The sequence below is a fragment of the Pholcus phalangioides genome, unplaced genomic scaffold, assembly GCF_987345545.1.
Source record: "Pholcus phalangioides strain wild (caught in Gottingen) unplaced genomic scaffold, Ppha-v1.0 ptg000008l_1, whole genome shotgun sequence".
NCBI lineage: Eukaryota > Metazoa > Arthropoda > Arachnida > Araneae > Pholcidae > Pholcus > Pholcus phalangioides.
This window is the reverse complement of record NW_028301601.1, coordinates 10,177,156-10,195,852: the sequence shown is the minus strand read 5'-3', so window position 1 is coordinate 10,195,852 and position 18,697 is coordinate 10,177,156. Positions and strand designations below refer to the sequence as shown.

Sequence of the window (18,697 nt, the reverse complement as noted above, 5' to 3'; positions counted from 1 at the left end):
ATGTCACTGCAAATAATTTGTAGTCTGTAACAAATATAATTAAACAAATCAACTTTCTACCAATGCCTACAACATAGTAAAGGTCCAACACACTTCTCTCAGCTTATGCTAACATCTTGGTACATATAAAGACTCATTAGATGTCACTACAGACAGTCAATACACATATATAATTAACATATATAACATATATAACATATATATGTGTAACATATATAATTAAACAAATCGACTCTCTACCAATGCCTATAACATAGTAAAATCCAATACACTTTTCTCAGCGTATGTTAATACCTTGGCATATAAAGACTCGTTAGATGTCACTGCGCATAGTTAGTTGTCTGCAACAAATATTATTAAACAAATCGACTTTCTACCAATGCCTACAACATAGTAAAAGCCCAATCCATTTTTCTCAGCTCATATCAGTGCTAATATCTTGGCATATAAAGACTCCATAGATATCACTGCGGACAGTTAGTTGTCTAGTTGTCTGTAACAAATATAATTAAACAAATCAAACTTCTATCAAATCTCTAAATGTAATAAAAGCCCAATACATATCACTCAGCCATTAAGAAATATAAGGTGTGTATACAATATGGTGCACTGAATATAGTGGTGCGTTGCTTATTACGGTGCATTGAATATAGTGGTGCGTTGCTTATTACGGTGCATTGAATATAGTGGTGCATTGCTAAGTGCTGTAATGTGTTGCCCTGAACATAGTGGTGCATTGCTTTTTGCGGTGCCCGTAATGGCTGCTCTACTTATTGTGCTGTATTGCCTATGATGGTTGGTGCATTGCGTGTTTTATACGCCGTATTTCTTATTGTAGTGCTTTGCAAATAAAGGTGCATTGCTGATTGTGGTGCATTGCGCATTGTAGCGCATCACGTGATGTATTGCTTTTTGTAATGCAGTGTTTTTGCTTTTTGCGTATATTATGGTGCTTCGCTTATTGCGGTACATCACGTATTGCGGTACACTTTAAATAGTGGTGCACTGCTATTTTTTGGTGCATTGCGTATTGTAGTGCATCGCGAGCTGTATTGCTTGTTCTAATGCTTCGCTTATTGCGGTACATCACGTATTGCGGTACACTTTAAATAGTGGTGCACTGCTATTTTTTGGTGCATTGCGTATTGTAGTGCATCGCGAGCTGTATTGCTTGTTCTAATGCTTCGCTTATTGCGGTACATCACGTATTGCGGTACACTTTAAATAGTGGTGCATTGCGTATTGTAGTGCATCGCGAGCTGTATTGCTTGTTCTAATGCATTGCTTATTATGGTGCATCGCGTATTGCGCAGTGTGAGGCATCGCGTGCTGTATTGCTTATTGTGGTGCACTGCAAATAGTTGTGCATCGCTTTCTTATCCTATTTCAGTGGTTATGGTGCATTGTGGAGGTTATTGCGATATATAGTGCTGTATTGTGTATTGAGCTGTATTGCTTATTGTGGTGTGTTTTGCGTAGTTATGCATTACGTGTTGTAGTGCATCGCGTGCTTTATTGCTTATTATAATGCAATACGTATTGCACATTGTGGTGCATTACGTATTGTGGTGTTTTGTGCTGTATTGCGTATTGTGCTGTATTGCGTATTGTGCTGTATTGCGTATTGTGGTGCATCGCTGAGTGTTATACATTGTTTATTTTAGTACGTCGTAGCCGTATTGCTTATTATAATGTCGTGCCTACTGCTTATTATGCTGTATTGCTTATTGCAGTGCACTGCAAATAGTGGTACAATGCTGGTTTTAGTGCATCGCATACTGTATTGCTTCCTTATTATAATGCAGTCCGTATTGCGTATTTGGCTGTATTGCGTATTGTGGTGAATTGCTTTTTGCGATGCTTTGCTGATTGCAGTGCATTGCTGATTTTGCTGGTTGCGTACTGTTATGCATTACGTATTGTAGTGCATACGTGCTGTATTGCAGTGCTTATTGCGTATTGTGGTGCATTGCATATTACTGTGCTTTGCTTAATGAGAAACATTGCGTACTCTGGTACATTGCATATTGTGCTTTTTTATTTATCGTAATGCAGTGCTTATTATTATGTATGCATTGTGTAGGAAGCTGTTGAACAGCCGCTGAAAAGGAAGAAATGTAACATGACTTTTGTGCTCGAGTGAACGAGCGATTTGTAAGAAAGTCAAGTTTAAAAAAGTATGAGAACAGTAGTTTCATACTTTTTATTGGGTGAGATTGAATTAAGGGATGGTAGAGGAAAGTAGTCGTATTTAGGCTACGCTTGTTAATGTTCTAAATTCGAATAAAGTCTGTTTTTTGAAAACGTTAGTAAAATCCCGGAATACTTTGAATTGAAGCCGTGGCCATTTTCCTTCGGAGCCAACAATTGCATATGGTACTTTGCCTATTGCGATGCATCGCGTATTGTGGTGCATTCTTTCCATAGACACAAATATATTTGTGTCAACCTATGATAATTTGATGGGGCGGTGCTTGTCGCCTCCCTGCACGTATCAGTTAAGACGAGACACCGCTAGCAGAGCCTGACTTTGATCTGGGGGGGGGGGGGTGGAGAGAGAGAGATCATGATAAAAGCAGAAATTGGGGAGTCTGCGAATGATGTCAGAGGTGTTTGTTGGTTACCAATACAAATATGTTATCTGTCTTATTATTTGTCTTATTTACTTAATTAGTTTTCTTGATCACTCATGCCTCAAATTAACCACCCTGATCTACACAGACTGTAGGTAACTCGTTAGGTCACTCACCCCCTGACACATAATCCTTGTATGTCTTCCCTCCACTCGAAAATACGCCTCTGTCTATAAAGTCACTCTTTTCATCACTCGCCGTGGTTGCACACTTCCTTGGTCACATTCTTTTGGTCAATATATTTCGGTCGTTCACTGACCTGGTCCCACGCTCTCTAAGTCGCTCCTATATATGCTTACACACTGTCAAGGTTACTGGGACTCTCAGTCCATGCTGGCACATTTCCTCGATCACTTTTTTTTTGTCGTTCTTTCGGTCGTTCGCTTACCTAGTTTCTGCTCTCTTGGTCACTCTTTGGGTCTCTCCTATACTTACACACTGTCTACGTCGCTTTTTGGGTCTCTCCTATACTTACACACTGTCTACGTCACTCTTTGGGTCTCTCCTATACTTACACACTGTCTACGTCCCTCTTTGGGTCACTCTTATGCTTTCACACTCTCTAGGTCTCTCTCATTCTCGTGTCGTCTCTGGGTTTGCTCTTTTGGTCATTCACTGACTTGGTCCATTGCTCTGTACATCATTCTTATTGTCGATTATGTGACTCCTCGCTGCTTTGTTCACTCATATGCTTTCCACATGTTCTAAGTCACTCTTACGATCGCTCACCGACCTTGTCCCACGCTCAGTCACATGCTTACAAACTCTTATGGTCACTCTTGATCGCCATAGACCAGGGGTTCGTAACCTATGGATCGCGACACAAACTTAGGTCGCCGGGCTCGCAAGATGGGTCGTTGTCCAAATCCAAACAGTTCAAATCCATTAACCACCAAGGACTCTGAGCTATTGTGTCCCGACTGAAACGTAATTAACAGGGGCTTCCGAGAAGGGTCGTACGAATCTACTAAGCCAGGGACTCAAGCTATGTGTCACAACACAAACTTTAGTGGCAGGGGTTTTCGAGGTGGGCCATAAAAATCCCTTAACGGCCAGGGGATCTTGAGCTGTGGATCACTACCAGGACTTGTTTGCCAGAGGCTTCGGCGGTGGGTCGAACAAATTCACTTACATCCAGGGATTCTTGAGCTATGAGTGACGTCCCAAAGTTATTGTGCAGGAGCTTGCAAGATGTGTCGTACAAATCCATTAACAGCCAGGCTCTGTTGAGATTATGGAGGATAACCCAAGTATGATTCGCAAGGGCTTCGTGATGAGTCGTACAAATCCACGAACAGTCCTCTTATAAATGCACTTATTCCGTCACATTTTTCACTAATTTCGAAAAAAAAAAGTCACACGGGACGCAAAGCTGATCTTGTTGCTGATTTTTGGTCGCGGCTGGAAAAGGTTAAGAATTTCTGGTATACGTTATAGGATTGGTGACTGTTGTTTATATATTCTGTTCATTTTATTTATTTTTCATTTTTTGGAAATAGGAGACTGGCAATTAGAAAAAAAAACAAAAAAGAAACTACGGTACAGTACCGTACAGGACATCACGAAGTGTATAAGATCATTGTATATGTCTTTTCCAGTTGTAGTAATCTTCTTTTTTCTCATTTGTAAAATAATCGTAAGAATCCTGGAGAGAGAGAGATTAAATTAAAAGGGCAAAGTCATCCTTGGATTGAATTTATAAAAAAAAAAATCATAATCTCATGACATTTCTTTGTTTTCTTCATATTCAGATAACTTTTAAGAATAATGCGAAAGTTGAATACAAATAATGGGAGAATCACGGCTAAATAAAAATATGCTGTGATTCCGTCTGTCGAAAGTCGTATAAATGGGGGTCTCACTCTCCGCTGTATTTTTTTTTCCCCTTCATTCCTCCTCTCTTTGGCCATGGAGACCATCCAATGTCCAAATTTGAATGGTTTTGTGCTACCACACTGATGTTTATCTATCTATATTGCTCTAAAATAGAATGCTTTAACCCCGGCATCTGATGACAACCCGGTAACTTTAGATCGTTTCTAGTCCCAGGGTTATAAACTGAAGAGCCAAAAAAACTAGTACAGGCATGCGTATGCAAATAAAGAGATATGGAACCAATCAGAGTACGGCGCTGCAGTCGGCAACGCCTATATAACACAACAAGCGTCTGGCATAGTTGTTAGATTGGTTACTGCTGCTACAATGGCAGGTTATCGAGATTTAAGTGAGTTTGAACTGAACGTGGTGTTATAGTCGGCTCACGAGAGATGGGACATAGCATCTCCGAGGTAGCGATGAAATTTGGATTTTCACGTACGACCATTTCACGTGTGTACCGTGGATATCGGGAATCCGGTAAAAAATTAAATCTACGACATCGCTGCGGCCAGAAAAGGATCATGCAGGAACGGGACCAACGACGACTGACGAGAATCATTAAACGTGACAGACGTGCAACCCTTCCGCAAATTGCTGCAGATTTCAATGCTGGGCCATCAACAAGTGTCAGCGTGCGAACCATTCAACGAAACATCATCGATATGGGCTTTCGGAGCCGAAGGCCCACTCGTGTACCCTTGATGACTGCACGACACAAAGCTTAACGCCTCGCCTGGGCCCGACAACACCGACATTGGACTGTTGAGGACTGGAAACACGTTGCCTGGTCTGACGAGTCTCGGTTCCAATTGCTTCGAGCTGATGGACGGGTATGGAGACAACCTCATGAATCCATGGACCTTACATGTCAACAGGGGACTGTTCAAGCTGGTGGAGGCTCTTTGATGGTATGGGGCGTGTGCAGTTGGCGTGATATGGGACCCCTGATACGTCTAGATACGACTCTGACAGGTACGTAAGCATCCTGTCTGATCACCTGCACCCATTCATGTCCATTGTGCATTCCGACGGACTTGGACAATTTCAGCAGGACAATGCGACCCCCCACACGTCCAGTATTGCTACAAAGTGGCTCCAGGAACACACTTCTGACTTTAGACACTTCCGCTGGTCACCTAAATCCCCAGACATGAACATTATTGAACATATCTGGGATGCCTTGCAACGTGCTGTTCAGAAGAGATCTCCACCCCCTCTTTTTCCTACGGATTTATGGACAGCCCTGCAGGATTCATCGTGTCAATTACCTCCAGCACTACTTCAGACATTAGTCGAGTCCATGCCACGTCGTGTTGCGGCACTTCTGCGGGCTCGCGGAGGCCCTACACGATATTAGGTAGCTTTACCAGTTTTTTTGGCTCTTCAGTGTATAACTAAATCGTTTTCACTTTAATGAGCATCAAAGAAAAAATAATCAATCAATGGTCATATCTTTCGCCTTGGCTATCCTCCATCTGTTCTTCGTCGGACTTTTTAAGAGAGCAAAAGATCAATTCCAGAGAAATCAGTCCCTGGAAAACTTAATCTTTTCAGTTGAACTTTCCTTTTCCTTCTAAAAAAATACCAGTCATAAAAAATCGGTCTCGTAAATGGCGATATCTTTTCTGTGAGTTTTTCTTCGACTCCCTTCATATTGGTAGGCTATAAAGTTGAAGCTGCCTCAGGAAAACAAGAAAAGGGCTTTGCCCCACCAGTGGTCATTTTTTATCTTCACTGGTGGGGCAAATAGAAAGGCTAGTGGGACAAAATCCCCACAGTTAACGTGTAAAAAAAAAGGCTTGAACTACATTAGCTATGATATTGCGAGACGAGGAAAAAATCACACTATTGGTGAAAATATGTCAGATTTATGCTTACAGAGGAAAGTGCTCCTATAATGAGTTTAATACCTCTGTCAAATAATACGGTGTCTCGAAGAATACAGGACGTGCCAGACGATGTTGAGAGCACAGTCATAAGTCACGTTGTGAATTTTGGCTATCCAAGTCGACGAAAGTACCGACGTTGCGCAATATTCTGTGCTACTTGTAATTGCTAAGTACTTGATAGAGAATTCGAGGAAAATCTTTATATTTGTCACCCATTGAAGGGGTCGTACGACTGTTAAAGACTTATTTGAAGCAATTGATCATTATTTCGTTGAAAAAGAATTCAATGGTCAAAATGTATTGGGCTCACAACAGATGAAGGAAAATCCACGGAAGGTTGCTACTCGGGACTTCGTGCACGCGTGGCAGAAGTCTCTCCCAAAATGAAATGGATTAACTGCTATATTCACAGACAGATCCTTGCATCGAAACCGTTGCCTCCAAATTTGCGAAACGTTCTTGATGAAGCGATCAAGGTTTTCCACTTTGTCAAGGTGAATCCTATCAACTACAGGCTGTTTAAATTGTTGTGGGCAGTCCCGTCTTAACGCACGGCCCGGGGGCCTCAAGAGAAGAGGGGCCTCACAAAAATAAGATCTGGCTGAAATTTTCTAGAATGTACCTGGTAGGGTCTCAGAAAAACCACTTGGCCCGGGTGCCCATGATGCTCTTAAGACGGCCCTGGTTGTGGGAAGACATGCGCATCCTTCGCAACGCTTTGCTTTTGTACACCGAAGTTACGTGGCTGTCTCGGAGTTAAGTCCTGATGTTGCTGTTCGAACTTCGGAACGAGGTAGCCCTTTTTTTAGGAAGTGTTTAAAACACATCACGATTTTTTGTCACAAGCCGAGCTTAATTTAACAGTCGGCCACTTGAACCGATTAAAATCCTCGTTTGAAAATATTTTTCAGAGCCGGAAATGGGAGATCGGTGGACATCTAATCCTTTCAAAGAAGACTATTTTGAACCGCGGCTTCATTGTCGATTCCAGAAAAGGAGAAATTGCTAGAGCTCGCATCAGATACCCCTCCGAAGATCCTCTTCAATGACGGGATGGTGAACCTAGTCAGTTTTTGGGCTTGCCGAGGTGACGAATACGTTGAACTTTCTAGAAAAGCCATTATATTCTTGTTGCCGTTTGTTAGCACAGAGCTTGTTCAACGGGGCGTTTTCTTCCTATACTTACATAAAAAATAAATATAGAAGCAAATTGAACGCCTCCAGATTTGAGTCTGTATATTTATCCTCTTTTGAGCCTAATTTTTCAAAACTTTGTAATTCAATTTACAGTCCCAAACATCACATTAATTTTTTTCCCAATCTTTGTGTTAATTTGTTCGATTACTTGGAAAATAAAAAAAGCTAAATAATGAAAAAATAGACCATTCAATTTAATTCAACATATACTCTTTTTTAGGGAAGTTTTCCGAAAAAATGTAATGAGTGAAACAGATTGGGGGGAGGGAGGTCCGGAGGATTCGGGGTACGTGGACTGAAAAAGGTTGAGAACCACTGCTTTACGCAGACGCATCCTCAGAAGCAGTAGGTGCAGTCCTGATGCACAATGATGAGAAAGGTATCTGTCACCCAGTCGCTTTTGCTTCACGCAAACTTAAGTCAGTAGAGAGGTTAAGTACAGTACAGTACAGTAGAGCTTGAACTTCTTGCCCTAGTCTTTGCTACTTCTTACTTCAGACAGTATCTGTACCAAGAACATTTCGTGATTTATTGTGACCAGGCTAACATATCCAATGTTTTGAAATTGAAAGACCCACACTCAAGAATTGCCAGATGGCTGATGTTACTACAACAGTATAATTACACTTTTTTTTTTTTAAACCGAGCACAACTCAGGTCTATCGCCATAGGCAATTTACTAGTGAGTTGGAAAATAAAAAAAGCTAAATAATGAAAAAATAGACCATTCAATTTAATGAGTGAGTTGTGCCGGAAGTGTAAGTGTGTGCACCTAACAGTCTTAGTGCATATCTAGTGTTGTGTATGATTTTTCAGTGCTGCCATCCATATCTCAGAAGTGAAGTGAGTGATGTGTAGTGACTGAATATTTGTACTGTTTGTTGGCCTGTTGCTCTCTGTGGCGAGACTTTTTAACGGGGAGATCGGCTCGCATTTGCGCCTCAAAGTTGGGAACCACAGAAAACCAACTTCAGCCAACCACCACTGTGGCGACGGTGGGGCTCGAACCCGGGTCCCCGCGATGTGAGTCCATCACTATGACCATTCGACCACCACAGCGGCAGTATAATTACACTTTTTTTTTTTTTCAAAACGAGCACAACTCAGGTCTGTTGCCATAGGCAATTTACTACCTAGTGAGTTGTGCCGGAAGTGTAAGTGCGTGTACCTAACAGTCTGAGTGCGTATCTAGTGTTGTGTATGATTTTTCAGTGCTGCATCTATATCTCAGAAGTGAAGTGAGTGATGTGTAGTGACTGAATATTTGTACTGTTTGTAGGACTGTTGCTCTCTGTGGCGAGACTTTTTAACGGGAAGATCGGCTCGCATTTGCGCCTCAAAGTTGGGAACCACAGAAAACCAACTTCAGCCGACCACCACTGTGGTGACGGTAGGGCTCGAATCCGGGTCCCCGTGATGCTGATTACTTATCTAGCCAAGTTCACTCCTCACTTGTCTAGTTTAACTCACTCGCTACGTCAGCTATTAAAACAAGATACTGAGTGGCTGTGGGATGAAAATATCCAACGTGATTTTAACAAATTAAAACAAATGATAGAGCAAGCTCCATGTTTACAATATTTTGATGTGAAAAAGTCAGTGACTGTTTCAGTGGATGCCAGCCAGCATGGATTAGGAGCAGTTCTCCTACAAGATAACAAACCTGTTGCATATGGATCTGCTACACTTACAGCAGTTCAAACACGCTATGCACAGATCGAGAAAGAACTGTTAGCTGTGATCTATGGGCTGGAACATTTCAATTATTACACCTATGGAAGGCCAGTAGTTGTTCAACTGATCACAAGCCCCTTCTAGGGTTGAGTAAAAAGCAATATGACACAATCTCTCCCAGACTTCAGCGCATGCTGTTGAGATTGAACGAATATGATGTTGAACTTATGTCCATACCTGGTAAAGAGCTAAAGATTGCAGACGCCTTGTCAAGAATCAAGAACTCAATTGTCAAATGACAAATTTGAAGAGGATTACGAGCAAGAAGCAGCTCTGTCTCGATTATCTCCTTGCATGTGCTACAACCAATAAGTGGCACGAATATACTTTGATGACAGCGAGTGATGCAGAGCTGCAGGATGTGCTTCATCATGTTCAAAAGGGATGGCCAGAGAAGAGTAGAACCAGAGCAGCAGCTCAGCCTTACTGGTACTGTAGAGATGAGCTGTATTATTCCAAAGAAGGAATAATATGCAGAGGCCAGAGACTTATTGTGCCACAAGTTGCAAGACCAGAAGTCTTGGAAAAACTGCATGTCTCGCATCGAGGTATTATTCAGGGTTCGTACAGTCCTTGAAAATCCTTGAAATCCCCCTGCCCACAGGTGGGGCAGGGGCAATTATGATTTATGAAAATTCACATGGTCAAAAAATAATTTCTCAGAATTAATGAAAATTAATATTTGATAAGGAAATAATTTCAGAATTTATGAAAATCCATGTTTAATAAAAAAAATTATTCACAAATGAATGAAATGCTATATTTAATGGGGAAATAATTCAAGTATCAATGAAAATTCATAATTAATGAAAAAATTATCCCAGAATATGTAAAATTCTTCAATAATGTAGAGCTCCCTATTTGCTTTGAAGCCCTGGGTCTTGGATTTACCCATTAGACACCACTGTGAGAATCAAGATACCACATGCCCGCAAGGCTTGTATTTTCTTTCCTGGATTTATCTTCGCATGAGCTAGCTGTTGAAACTTTCGTAGTAACAGCAGCGAGCAGTATTATCAGAAAATATTTTTATGATGAGTAATGACTCCTGTCCCAAATTTGTAAGAGTAATTTTTTAATGGTGAAAAATAATTTTAAATTGGAATTGAAGCACTGTGATAACTGCCATGACAATCGTAGCCTATATAAAATTCATGATACATAAATGAAAACATACATCACAACTTTCAAACTTTGAAAAATATTTAATCGAAACACGTATATTAAATATGGATTTGATACAAATATATAAAAAATATGAGATAACCAGAACCAGCTTAATCATACATATATAAAGTATGTGTATATTTATATACTCATCACACATTTTTTTCAACAATTTTTCTTTTGTTTCTATATCTTAACAGCCAGTTCAAAATCCATATCACAGTGAATGCCTTCATCAGTGACAGTGAAAGAAGGGCCTTCACATGATAATCTTATTTGGGTTTCCAAATGGTCATCACCAAGTTGAGCCCTTTTTTTTAAGTTTATATGATTTAATGTCCTAAAAAAAGTTCACGTGATGCTGTTGAAAGAGGCAAAGTTAAGGCTATTGCTTTCAACATTCTATATTTATTCTGGATACATAGGTGTGTTACCACTACCTTCTCTGCACTCACTGATATATTTGCAAAATTCTGTCATTTTCATTTCTTTACATTTACGTTACATAGTTCTTCTACAAAAATCATTCTTCCCTAAGTGGTGCTTCTTTAGGAAGTATATTTTCATCCATGGCATTCCATTTCATCAGCAAAGCATTCTCATTTCCTTTACAATAGAGAGAAATTAAACTGTCCATTGCTTCATCAGAACTTGGGTTGTAATTCGTTTTTGAACCATAAACGTTTAATTAACGAACATAATTCGTTTATACAGAGTGGGTTCTTTTTTTAATCATCGGACTCTGGTGCTCACCTGGCAAGTGATCATGGGTTCGATTTCTCACGAGGCCAGCTGAATTTTCTTTCCTGGATTTATCTGCACATCAGCCAGCTGTCGAAACCTTCATACCACAATATGACTTATTCGGCTTCATGGAATTTTTTTTGGCCCACATTCTCTTAAAGGTTGAAAACTCATGTTTTAGACCAGGGTAAAGGGCTTTCCAGGTTTTGGGCTTCCTCCATGTGCATTCTGGGGGAGGGGGAAGCACACCAGCTAATTTAAGGTTTCAGACGACTGCAAAGAGAATCTCTCCAAAGAAATTTTGTGTTTTAATCTAAAAAGAGCTTTGAATTCACAGTAGATTGAAACAGCATTTACGGAATTTTTTCCATATTTCAACTTTTTTTTCAATTTTTTTTATCATCTCGGGCCACATATTTCCTTCCCCAGTTTCGGTGTCTTTTATGAAGTGGTGGTGGGGGAGTGGGGGTATCAGGATTCTAAAGATGCTTAGGTGAGGCATGGGGAAGAAAAGATTGGGAAACACTAGTCTCCACATTAATAAAAAAAACGTGTTAGTCTTTCTATGCATATAGCATCCCCAAAAATCTGTGTTAAATGTTTACATTTAATGGTGAATGGGGGAAAAAGGCCAGAAAAAACATTTTCCAAAGTTCTTTTCAATAAATTTTGCGCTTAAAATATTTTTTTTAGCAAAAAATAATTTTATACCTTTTGTATTTATACCTCAGAATTTTGTCTGTTGATCATACTTGAAGCACTCCATGAAATAAACAAAATTTATTACTTCAAGATATTTCTGTAGTGTTGCGGCTTATGCAAATGTGGAGCGTAAAAGCGATTACTTTATGAACATCAGTGAAACCTTCAATCAGTTTTTGATAATATCCCGCTATTACTTCTTCACTATGGAAGCCAGTTCTGACAATGGAGGTCATTGGCAAGGATTGCAACCGACAAAGGGCTAAACATTGTAGAAATTTGCTTCTTACAGTAAAACCTCTTTTTTGCGGGCACCGGTAGGACAAGAAAATTCATCCATAAGAGAGGAGTGACCATTACTCAGGAGGTTTGAAATTTTTACGTTTATTATACATGGGAAAATTACTATTTGGCCGTAAAAGAGGGGTGACCGCATCTGAGGCATGTCTGTTAAGAGGGGTTTTACTGTATTTATAACATTTGAAAAATTTACAAAAAAATAATTTGTTAATTTTACTTGTACTGTCAACACACATCTTTAAAAAGTTGCAAGTAAAAAAAATTATTTTTGTTGCTCAGGATATGACAGGACCACTTGCAAAGATGGTCCTGTGGATAACAGAAAATGAGGAGATAATAATTACTCATGATTTACAGGCACAAAACAATGATGAAAGCATTCCAGCTTCCATGAATCTATACACAAATAAACTACACTGAAATGAAAAATAATTTATAATCATAAGCAATGTCGTAACATTTGATAAATAATAATTAGATGCTATAAACTTTAAGAACAATCATAGATGCGTACAAGACAAAATATGGATAATTTTTGTATTCTGATTGTGCTGCAGAAGTTCAGATTGGGAATTGTGAGGAATAAGACACATACATATACATTTCATACCATATCAGATTTTAATGATTAATTGAGGTATTGTCAGGTGCCAACAATGGCACAACCAAGTGTTATAAAAAATTTTTTTAATAAATATCTTCTTAAACAGTTCAGTCTCTGCACCAGAGCAAAAACTGATGTTACCAATAGAGTGATGTAAACTGTTCTCAGTTTGTATGGGAGGTTTTACATAGTTACATTTCACTTTTGACATCATGACTGGTGTTAATAAGCAGAAAAATACACTGAACATCTTGCAAAAAAAAAGAAGTATAACTAAGAATAACAATGTAATTCACCTCTTGTGCATCTTTTGAAGGTAGAAAACAATTAGATAAGTTCATTGCAAGCCGACTCTCAAGAATCATTCTCAATGTGATGAGTGGTTCTTTAATATCCATCTTTTAAGATTTTTTTTTTTTTTGTCCCGCTGGTGTTCACAAAAACAGAGGTTTTACTGTATTAAAAACAACAATGCATCAGAAATATAGAACTTCAGGTTGGTTGAGCCTTTCTATAAATTGGCTTACATAGCAATAAAAAATTACTATTTTCACTAGTCGCTTGAGGAGACAGTCATCATGTGACAAAAGCATGTGGCATAGTGTCCTATAAAATTATTAGTAATTGAGAGGGAACTATAACTCTACGACTTTTAGTGAAATTTTAACATCAAACAATGCAATTTATAAAAAGTAACCGATAGTTAATAAAAAATCATGTGATCTCACCAAGAATATTTCACCAAATTGGAATCGTCAAAAAAGAAGCTTCATGATGCTGATTGGTTTATTTTGTATACAGAAGAATTGTTCATCAACTTTCCCAACACATTATTGATAGATAGTGTCTGGAACTATTGTATTCCAAAACTAGCCTACCGTGTGCACTGAAAAAGAAATGTAAAGTTTAAAAGGATAAGAAAATTGCATTAAATAACACCTATAGACAAGCTTGAGTGAAAGAATTGGAAAAAAAAGAAATGGCAATTCACTTGGTTGAATAGATGCACACAATACAATGATGAAATTATATAGTTACTAATATTCAATCTGTTATTGATTCAATGATTGTCTTTTCAAGGAAATTAGGTTTAAACCTTACAGCAGCAATCCTGAGATATCTCGTCAAACTTTATTTGCTTTATTTCGGTCACCCTGAAATACATCTTGGGTTCTAAACAAGCTTTTATTTCCAATGCAGCAGTTTTTATGATGTGTATCATGAAAATTTTAAAAACTGCTAAAAATTTGTTGCTTAATTTGTTGCCATAAATAGGTTATGGGACTATCTGTATAATCTGATGAATCTAACAAAGCACTCTTTCCTCTGATTCAGCTGTGATCGCTATTAAATTCTATGATGACATCTTAGTACATTTTGTTTTTCACTGCATCATTGTCATTTCATGCACACCCGAAAATTGATGTTGCTTTAGTATTGAAAATATGCCTTTCAAGGTTTTAAGAACTTATACCAAAATCTAGGAAAATATTTTAATATCTTCGGATTCCTCACAGACCCTAAATGTTGAGCAAAAAGACTTTTCTATGTACACATTATAAAAATCTTTTTAAACATAAACAAAGTTGATGATTTTTAAAAAGCATTCTCTAAAACAAGAAATGTATGAATCAAAATAACAATATTAATAAGATTTACAGATTGCGAAAGAAAAAATAATAGCAATTTTTTATCTTTTTTATCTCTTATTACTTAAATTATTGTGGTGAAATGTACTGTACACTTTGATTTATACTAGTAATTTTTCATTTAGACTAATAGAGCAACTGTTTGAATAAGTAGCTTTTCTTCATAACAGAACTCTCTATTGTACATTAATTTTACATATGCATCAAATTTAATTTTAGTGTTTGAATTCATCAGTAGTTCATGATGCAACTACAATGTAATTTCGAACACTTTTTACTTGGTGGAGGAGCCCTGAGCAGGGAAAAGTAAACAGAAGACCTCAACTTGGGAAAGAATGTCTGATTTTTTTCAACAAAGATATTTTGTTTAAATTTCAAGCCCTAAATAAGTAGAGCCCATGCTTTCTATGATTATTTATTATCTGTGCCCGTTGCACTTTGACTTAATTTGATTCTTCAATTTACATAATTTTTGATTTCCTTGCACTCTGTGTAATCTTTGACATATCAATAAATTCTGTTTTTTCCAGAGATGCCCTGCTTTCCCCCCCCCCCCCTGGGAGTGCGAAGTGCTTACGTTGCTTCTTGCGACAGAGCTTTGATGTCTCGCGGTTTGTCCAGTTTCTCCAATGGCGCCCAAGCAGAAATGAGACCGAGCTTGAACAGTCCCCAATGTTCCAAAAACCTTAGTCAGCAAATGAACTTCTCCAGCGTAACTTTCGTTACTTAAAGTGTTCCGTTTGGGTATATAGGATTTTATGGTGACTTTTAAGCATAGGGCAATGCTGTTAACAAGCTTTTTTTAATGGGATCTATAAAAATAGTCTGTTCCTCTTTCTCAAACTTTTTCATAGTGACAACTTAACCGAAATTAGCGATGAGTAAACGAGGGTTTAATAACATTGTGGTCTATGAGAGCTGGAAGGGTCTGAAGAAAAATGACGACTTATCAGGGTGACGACTTAATGAGGTTTTACTGTATTTCTTCACAATGTGTGTGACACGGAAAATTCAGTATAGATGGTAAAGCAGTTTTAGATAATTTTTGTGGGTCCATTTTATAATAGGTGGTTCAGTTACTTGCACTTGATCCCATGCAATTAGTTCCGAATAGTGCTTAGCAGAAAAGTTTATTTTCGGAACATAGAATGTACGGATTTCTGATTCTTCAAATTTTCAGAATTCTCTTGATTCCCATTTCTTTGTAAATGAGATTCTCATCTGAGAGTAATGAGAGAGATAAATTCTCTGGGTGGGCATAGAAAGTGTTCCTTTGAATAACTGGGTCAATTTAGTATAATATTTTGTCAGGTAAAAACCTGGATAATTCTACTAAATTGAACAAATGTCTTGCTCTATCAGCACACTATGACTTTATCTTAATGTTGAACCACATTGGTGCGTAAACTTTCGTTATGTACTCAATCAAAATACTGAGATTTTTATTTGGATTTTCTGTTACAGAGTATAACCTTAAAATATCGTTAGCTGTTGTTAGCCACCTAGCATGCAAAAGTTTACCTGGATCACAGTGTGATAACGAAGCAGGTTAATTGCCCATTTCTATTGCCCGTACCATTTCCACAAGATATCTCTGATCTGCACTTAAATCACTGTCCATTATCGGAAGGTTATTAGAGATTGGTTTAAATTTGACAATAGGTAATCTTTCAGAATTTTCAAAACTTTTTCCGATATCACCTTGACGCCTGTTTGGACTGATGGAACATCCATCTAGATGCTTCACAAGATGTCTTAGAGGTAACTCATTGAAGTGAAAAAGACAAATAAGCCATTGCAAGGGATGGCCTATTTCTTTCTCTATTAATCTGATAACACCATTTTTATAACCAGTATTGGTAATAGTCCCGTCGCATACGTTCGCCACCAATTCTTTCGTATCAAAATCTTGCTTCAAAAAGTCTAGGATTGATGACTTTATATCCCTTGCTCTACTGCTTCTTGGAGTTGTGTGACCGAGATAAATTGACCCGGGTTCCTGCAATATGATTACATGTTCTTCAGATATAGTAGTTCTCTCCTATGGAAAGAATCGCCACCTTTGACATTCGCTAAGGTTTTGTCTTTTCGACCATCAAAATATATTCCTGGCACATTTCGTTCTAGGAATTTTATCTTGCAAAAGAACTCTCTGTGATGCTCTTTCACGCCTTATTTTCATCCGGTCTATTGTCACATTTGGCTTCTCTTTCGTCAATAACCCAACCAACATCTTCCAGCACAGCATTCGTAATAATTGCAGCTGATCGATCAGACACTCCAGTTCTATCAAAAGCAAATGAAGTACTTGCTTCGGCAATGATTGATGGACCAGCTTCAGTACTGGTAGACGGAAATGCTAACTTCAACGGTAAACTGTGTTTTGGCTCATATAGATCACTTTCCTCAGAATCGTTGGATATAGATGAGTTTTCAATGGTTGATGAACTAGTTTCCGCCGTTTCTTCTTGAGATGACTTTAAACGGAATACCATTTTCATTTTCCTTTGTTCATTGTTTTTCAATTTCTTTGTTGTTAAGACATCTACTCGGCCATTGACCATCTTGCGTGTACTTCTTTGATCTTGCAAGAAATCTCGCTCTAAATTTGGGACCTTTCTCAACTTGTCACACTTACAGTCTTCAAAATCACATTTGCATGCTGCAATGTGAAACAATTTCCGTGCTTTCAACTTCAACTGGGAAGTTTGAGAATCTTTCCTTGCTTTCATATTTTTCTGAAGATTCTTGTATTTACAGTAAAAGTCTTTGAAAATTTTGCATATCTGTTGGTGAGAAACCGTAAGAATTGAAGGAGTTTTCCAAATATTTTCTATCTTTGGCACAATAATTTCAAGAACGTCTACAATAGCTGGATTTTTTTCTTGATTGTTGTGCCTTCATATTACGTTGAGTCAGCAAATAAAAAAACATAACATCACCATAAGTGGACATGACCCGAGAATCCAACTCTAGGATTTCCTACAATGCCACAACGATAAAAGCTTCTGGTCATCATTTTGACTGCTATACACCCTCTCAGTTGAGGAGTAAGACTGCAAATGAAACAAGGGAAAACATCGAGGTCACTGAACAAATCACGTGTTCAGGGGAATAGGAAAGCCTCCTCCGCAGTGTCACGTTACAGAATTCCACACGTGCGTAAAACTTTAGGGGCGATGAGGAACCTCAAGAATCTTGAGAGAAAAAGTTAGGAATAGCATTTCTTCACATAAAGACATATTTTAAATTCTGTTACAATGACAATTTCAAATTTTTTTTTTTTTTTTGTTCCATCCTAATACCCATGCCTCTCACTGAAATTCAAATCCACACACATGCGTAACCAGAGATTAATGCGCTAATCACTCAGCTAGTTTATGGAAATTTCGCCTCCAAGACTCCCTGGTACATTTTGTCAGCTCTGACCATAAGACTGACCATGTGAGTGACAGTATATGATCGCGTGCACGAGTGGCGTGATGGTAAGATGCTCCTCTACCACATGAAGGTTGCTGCCCCGATCTGAGGTTCAAACCCGAGGGAGGATATAGATAAGCTATTTCCCCAACGACCACTGATAGACGGCGCCTTCATTTCCAACCCATCTCATTAATGGCAGTAAATTGCAATATAGCGAAATGGCCACAGTTAGTGTTTGGTGAAATAGTATGTGAACATATGAGAGATCAAGTAAACGTGGGCATTAACTTGATCACGAAAACGGTCAATCATTTGATCACTCACTCACCCATAGTCACTCACTCATTTGAGTGCCCACTCAATTATTGAGAACTTCACAAGCTATCTAATCATTAATGAACTCCATATTATAATAACCACTTGGTACAGGTGCTGTATAATCCAGATCGCCAAGGGTGCTATACGTCGGCGCTCTATATACATATCATTGAAGTTAAAATCTTTCAATTTTGATCACTTACGGGACACATTAACAAAGCGGGACTTGTTAATTAATTCATTCGACGTCATGCGTCCCGATGTTATTGACATGAGTCATCAATATGACTCATCATTTACAGTATTCACAGCAAAGCGCTTGCAGAGCCTCTTCAAGCGCTTTGATTCACAGCTTTTCAAAAAAAGAAAAAAAATCCCTAAATAGGAAACTGCAGACCACAAGGAGAGTTCTTCTAATCACGTGACCGGATTTTCTTTACGTCATTGACGGGTACGGTG

General features: G+C 38.5%; 1 protein-coding gene across 1 annotated transcript; it reads right to left on the bottom strand.

Annotated features, from left to right (window-relative positions):
• Positions 1–13,269: 13,269 nt before the first annotated feature.
• On the bottom strand, positions 13,270–18,614 carry LOC149083653 (uncharacterized). Its single transcript, XM_089234144.1, has 2 exons — positions 16,019–18,614; positions 13,270–13,734 (listed from the first exon to the last, which is right to left on the bottom strand). Exon 1 carries the CDS (start codon positions 17,227–17,229, stop codon positions 16,663–16,665), a length of 567 nt encoding a protein of 188 aa, XP_089090270.1. The 5' UTR covers positions 17,230–18,614; the 3' UTR covers positions 13,270–13,734; positions 16,019–16,662.
• Positions 18,615–18,697: the final 83 nt, after the last annotated feature.